The sequence below is a fragment of the Amblyomma mixtum genome, chromosome 5 (genome assembly GCF_055824585.1).
Source record: "Amblyomma mixtum isolate Tamu chromosome 5, ASM5582458v1, whole genome shotgun sequence".
NCBI classification, from domain to species: Eukaryota; Metazoa; Arthropoda; class Arachnida; order Ixodida; family Ixodidae; genus Amblyomma; species Amblyomma mixtum.
The window spans coordinates 66,762,271-66,768,879 of record NC_143016.1 but is presented as its reverse complement, the minus strand read 5'-3'; the positions used below and the strand labels follow the sequence as shown (position 1 = coordinate 66,768,879).

General features: G+C 49.7%; 1 protein-coding gene across 1 annotated transcript; it reads left to right on the top strand.

Moving 5' to 3' along the window:
- The first annotated feature begins 2,475 nt into the window (after positions 1-2,475).
- LOC149342494 (uncharacterized) lies at positions 2,476-5,397 on the top strand. Its single transcript, XM_089542172.1, has 3 exons — positions 2,476-2,684; positions 3,805-3,899; positions 4,518-5,397. Exons 1-3 carry the CDS (start codon positions 2,544-2,546, stop codon positions 5,308-5,310), a joined length of 1,029 nt encoding a protein of 342 aa, XP_089398298.1. The 5' UTR covers positions 2,476-2,543; the 3' UTR covers positions 5,311-5,397.
- Positions 5,398-6,609: the final 1,212 nt, after the last annotated feature.

Here is a 6,609-nt window from a genome sequence, read left to right as displayed (position 1 = left end):
GTGTACGCATCTAACTCGTTGCAGTCTTGTTTGTTCACCAGAACAACCAGCGGCCATTCCCGTGGTGTCTTGCATATATTTCATCGTTCTGAAGTGGAGTGCTATTTCAGAGCTGCTTTCAAAATATGACGGTCCGGGCCCTCTTTACATTCGAATTAGAATACAGCAGTGCTTCGGTGTAAGCAACAGCGTTTACCTGAAAGCTTTAAAGGGTAATCGAAAACAGGTGAACCTTGAATGCATTGTGCCCACGGTTGCGATAGGGCTCCCAAAGCACCCCATCTGTTTTGGCTTCTATTCCGAAAGTGCAGGCAAACATCTGGAGTCACCGCTCATAAATATATTTCGTAAAAATTAATTCTTGCCAAATATCAGAGCAGGAACTGTTTTGTCTCACCACGCGGTACAAGATGTTACTTCCAACACTGTTACCTAACGGCACTTTCTTCGCACTCTTCGATGAAAATGCAGTAGAAAGCTAGCAGAACCACGTTAAAGGAAAGGAAAACGAAAGGTAGAAAGAATTTCGTACCAAGAATGGCAGGGTAACAAAGGTAACATAGAACAATTCAGAAACGGCCGGCTTTGTAGCATTTTTCATGTAAAAACTCTCGATGCTGCCAGTTCTAGCGTTGTGGATAGCATTTTGGCAAAGGAAAGGGCGCGTCATAAAAGGTGGCATTGAATGCTGAAGTAAGCACCATTTTGCAACACAATATATACATACTTGGAAGATCGATTGACGTCCTTTTAACGCAAATGGCAGAAATGACCTTAGTAAAATAACAGCCACGCTGTTGTTCATATTGCAATCGGAGCGCTGAGAGTGACCTTTTTTCCTGGATGCCGCTATAATCACAAGATTGAGTCGGCCCGAGACAGCCATGCCTGGTGCGGCGATTCATCGTGCTCGCCTAGATTAGATATGCGCCTTGGTTGCCACACCCCTTGCGGCTATAAAATCACTGTACGTTCAGCAATAAAGTGCATTTGTTCGCTGGCCACCTCGACTGATACATGGTGTCAGAAGTGGGATAGCTCAAGTCGGGGGGCCTGCCGTTTGAGGATAAGACTGCAGCGACCGAAACACGATGGAGCAACTGCTGAAGCTTCCTGAACCACTGCTGTTTTCTGGGAATATTGCCAAGAACTGGGAATTGTTCCAGCAGAAATTCGAGCTTTTTCTGGAAGCAACGGAATCTCCAAAAGAGCCCCGAACCACGGCCGCCAAAACAGCACTGCTGCTCAGCACTGCCGGAGACGACGCATTGGAGGTATTTAGCAACTTCCTTTTTCTCGAGGGCGAGAACAAGCAAGATTATGCTACCGTTGTTACGAAATTCAAGGAGTACTGCCAAGAACAACAGAATGAAGTCTATGAGCGGTACATATTCCGATCCAGAGTGCAAGCCGCAAGGGGTGTGGCAACCAAGGCGCATATCTAATCTAGGCGAGCACGATGAATCGCCGCACCAGGCATGGCACGTGCGTCATTCCCGATACATCTTCCCTCCTGTGGAGAAGAGATGCCAAGTACTTGGTTGAAATTGCGGTCGTACCGCAGACGCTGCAGAGTGCAAGGCGAAGGGGAGTCATTCGAGCATTTCTTGCGGGACCTCAGAAAACAAGCAAGAAGCTGCAATTTTTCGGGAATAGCTGATTCTTTAATCCGCGACCAAATAGTGTTTGGCACCAGCAGCCCACGACTGCGTGAAACGCTCCTCAAAGAAAAAGACTTGACACTTGCCAAGGCTGAGCAGATTTGCAAAGCGGAGGAAGCAGCATCGCTGCATAACGATGCCTGGGCGCAGCCCGATAAGCACGTGGCGCTAGTCATGAAGCGGTCTGGGCAGGTTCGCAAAGCGGAGCACGCGCTGCAAAAAGAACCGTCGGCACAGCCCGATAAGCAAGTGATGCAAGACAAGCAGCAATCTCGGAAATGCGCCAGATGCAACCGTTTACACGCCATACCGGGCAGATGCCCTGCGTTCGGCAAAACGTGTTTCATATGCCGAGGTGTTAACCATTTCGCAGCTTGCTGCAAAAAGGGCCCGCAAATCCGAGAAGTTGGCGAGGAGCAAGACAGCTTCGACATTCTCGATGTAACAGTCTCGAGCATCGACGCGAGAGCGGACTGGGTAGTACATGTGAAAGTAGCTGACCAGATGGTTAACTTAAAAGTGGACACGGGATCTCAGGCCAACTTGCTGCCCTACTCTATCTACCGACGATGCAAGACGGCAGCAGATTTGAAACCGAGTTCTTCGGTGCTTCGATCATACAGCGGTGGTGTCATTCGACATTTCGGTATGGCAAGGCTACCAGTGACCGTGAACGGCCGGTCGAAGGACGTCAATTTCTATGTCGTCAAAAAGGGCAACCAAGCTATACTGGGACTACTAGAATGCGAGTCGCTGGGTCTGGTGTCACGTGCAGTGGATGCTGTAAAAGAAGGAAGCATCGCAGCCGGCGGCAATGAGGACGTTCTAACCGAATTCCGCCAGCTTTTTCAGGGAACCGGCTGCGTGAGTCGCCAGTATAAAATGGTCCTACGCAAGGATGCGACGCCAGTTGTCCAGCCAGCTCGGCGGGTGCCCTTGGCGCTGAGGGAACCTCTGAGGGAGGAGCTGGAGCGCATGCAGCGAAGTGGCATCATTGAGAGGGTCCAGAAACCGACAGACTGGGTGAGCCCTTTGGTTATCGTGCGGAAGAAAGACGGAAAAATACGGGTTTGCATGGACCCTAGAAGTATCAACGAGTGCATACAGCGAGAGCATTATCAGATGCCAAGACGCGAGGACATAGAAGCTGAGCTCGCCGGCGCTAAGTACTTCACACTCCTCGATGCAAGGGCGGGTTTTCATCAGGTACCTTTGGATGACTCCACAGCAACTATATGCACGTTCGGTACTCCATTCGGGCGTTACCGGTTTTTGAGACTCCCATTCGGAATCTCATCAGCCCCGGAAGTTTTCCAGAAGATCCTGAGCGAAATATTTGACGGCTGTGAAGGTGTGAGAGTGTACATTGATGACATTCTAATATGGGGCTCGTCTAAGGAAGAACACGATGCGCGCCTGCGGAAAGTGCTGCAAGTGGCAGAAAAAGCAGGCTTAACTTTCAACGCTGAAAAGTGCAAGGTTGGAGTGACTGAAATTCAATTCTTGGGTGACGTCATTAGCCACGATGGAATAAAGCCTAACCCAGCGTTGACACAGTCGTTGAGGGAGACTCCATGCCCAACGGATAAAGCCGCGGTCCACAGAATGCTAGGAGTAGCAAATTATTTCAGCAAGTACTTGCCTCATCTCGCAGAACGTACTACGCTTCTTCGCAGCCTCATCAAAAAGGACTCTGTCTTCGAGTGGACCGAAAACCACGCTAGTGAGTGGAGGATGATCTGCGACATGCTTAGCAGTGCGCCTCTCCTAGCGATTTTCAACCCAGCCAGAGAAACTAAAATCGTGGCAGATGCATCAAAGAACGGTTTGGGGGCTGCACTTTTACAGCGCCACGGTGAAAACTGGCGGCCAGTCGCTTATGCCTCGCGTGTAATGGCCAGCTCAGAACAGAGGTACTCGCAAATTGAAAAGGAAGCGTTGGGGATAACGTTCGGCTGTGAAAAATTTCATCGCTTCGTATACGGACGTAAAACTGTTATCGAGACTGACCACCGTCCACTGCTTGGTGTTGCAGTGAAAGGAATAAGTGATATGCCACCCAGGCTTCAACGTTTTTTCTTGAGGCTAATGGCTTATGATTTTGAACTGCAGTATGTACCAGGAAAGAAATTCTTTCTCGCAGACATGCTATCAAGGGCTCCAAGGACAGCGACCAAGGACTACTCCGACGACACGGAAGATGTGGAAGTCCACGCGGTTGCAGTCATGTCAACCTTGGTAAGCGCTAGAACACTGGCCCGTCTGGCCAAAGCAACGACGGATGATCAGGACTTGCAGTCAGTGATGCGCTACATTAATGGCAAAGGTGACATTGTGGGAATAATGAAGCCATTCGCGTCCGAGCTGTCATTGATTAAAGGAATTGTATTTAAAGGCAGCAAAGTTGTAATCCCGAAGTCAATGCGAAAGGAAGTTCTTGAACGTATTCATGAGGGACACATGGGCTTGAACAAGTGCCAAGCAAGAGCCAGGGGCCTAGTGTTCTGGCCGGGGCTGAACTCTGATATCAAAAAAAAAAAACCTGTTGCAGAGTTGTGCGGTTTGCCGCAAATATACGTACAAACAGCAAAGTGAGCCTTTTATGATCAGACCTATACCGGCCCATGCATGGTACCGCGTAGGCGTCGACATTTTTCAGTACGGAGGGAGCTCGTACCTGTCGGTTTTTGATGCCCATTCGAACTTCCCGGAAGTGGAGAAGCTGACTCGTACAACATCCAGTGCCGTAATTGAGAAGTTGAGCGCCATCTTTTCAAGACACGGCATTCCAATGGAAGTCCACACGGACAACGGGCCGCAGTTTTCGTCTTATGAATTTGCTCTCTTTGCATCCAGGTACGACTTCAGCCACGTCACGTCGAGCCCCGAGTTCCCGCGATCGAATGGACTCGCTGAGAAGGGGGTTCAGATTGTGAAGAGAATCCTAAAGAAAACGGAAGAAACAAAAGAAGACTTCTGGCTCGGGTTGCTCAACTACAGATCCGCTCCACTCGAAGATGGCCGCTCCCCTGGTGAACTCTTGCAGGGCAGGAGGCTTCGCACTCTGCTCCCAGACTTCAGGCAGCAGCCAAGCATACCAGTATTCAAGCGAGCCCAGGCAGACACTCGGGGGAGAACGTTACCACCTCTGAACACCGGCGATGTCGTGAGAGTACAGGAAAAGACATGGAATCGCCGAGCTCAAGTTACCGGAGCAGTTGCACCAAGGTCTTATCGAGTAGTTACCGAGGACAACAGAGTGCTACGTCGCAACCGACAGCATCTGCTTCCAACTGGTGAGCTGTTCCAGCAAGAAGCCCCCGAATGTGAAGACCGGGAGAGCGAACGAGCGTGTGAAGCACTGCAACCAACGGCACCTGCTGCAACTGGAGAGTCGCCTGTGAGCTCCCAGAACAGTCCGCAGGCGCCGCCGCCCGTGACTACGACTGGACCGACTGTGAGCTCAATGGCTCCGCAGGATCTTGCATTGCGTCGATCTACCAGAGATAGGAGACCACCGCAGCGTCTGCGGTACGACCGCAATTTCAACCAAGTACTTGGCATCTCTTCTCCACAGGAGGGAAGATGTATCGGGAATGACGCACGTGCCATGCCTGGTGCGGCGATTCATCGTGCTCGCCTAGATTAGATATGCGCCTTGGTTGCCACACCCCTTGCGGCTATAAAAGCACTGTACGTTCAGCAATAAAGTGCATTTGTTCGCTGGCCACCTCGACTGATACAAAGACGAAGGCAAAACCTGAGTCACGCACAAATGTTAGGGGTAAGAGTACATTTGGAGTGCAAGGCAGTTTATAAATTAATTATATTTATTGATTCAGTTCAATCCAATTCAGTTTACTCCGTTCGGTCGTGCAACTATTATTGGTGTGCCACACAATGGAGCTCTGTTGCGCGTGACAATAACAAAAAAAAAACAAATCCAATTCGGCAGCTCTTCGGTATAACTGACTATTTAACGTCAGGAAACGCTGACCGCACTTCATGCTTTCATCTATGCATGTGTGATATTATTAATTATAAGCCATTATAGGGCTACGTCGCCCTGTGTCACACCGTGGGATGGAGTGAGGAGGCGTAGGAACTCTACTTCTCACTTCTTTAGAGCCGCAGCAGTGTTGCAGGTGGTTTGCTCTCCTCGAAGGCGTAGGGTGCGTGCCGCGGGCGTCAACTAAAAACAACGGCGGGATGTCCACTGTTGAACACGGCACCTAACGGATGCGCGTAATGGCGCAATGTCTTTATGACTTGATCCCTGTCTTCATCCGAACGACGTCCCTTTCTTCCGTCCGATAGTACGTCGCTGTCACCAGGTGACGCTCTCCGAGAAAGATTCTTTCGCCCGGCGAAGAAGCGTAGGAAGCACGGCACCGCGCTTTTGACAGATGTTCGGCTGATCCCATTACTCGTCGCCAGCTGCAGGCTCATAATACTGTGCTTCCGGGAGGCAGGAGTTTTTTGCAGGCGAAGACGAGTTATGGCGCCCCGTCATTCGCTATAAACGAGTGTTGCGGCCACAGTTCGCTTAATCTGAGGAGCACTGTCCTTGCTGTAACACGTATTTTGACGGTAGCGCCGCACTCGTTCTCATTAAGAGGGCGTTCGTTACAAACGCTGCCATTATAAATGGGCTCCTCACAAGACCTTTACGAAAGGGACAAAAGATGATTTAGTCATACACGCACACGAAGACGAATTTTTACATCAGACAAAAAAAAATATTAAAATAGTGCAGATTTTGCAGCTTGAGAGAGAGAGCAATTGTCAAATGCAATGGTAAGGGTTGCAAAAAGAAAACTGGATTAGGTGTAATCGTTCTTTTGGCAAACCAAATACGTGCTAATATATGACAGCTTATGTTTTTTTTTTTTTTGAAAAAGAAGTAACGGGTTTCTGCGGCAAACATATCTGCAGAATGCGCTGCAAT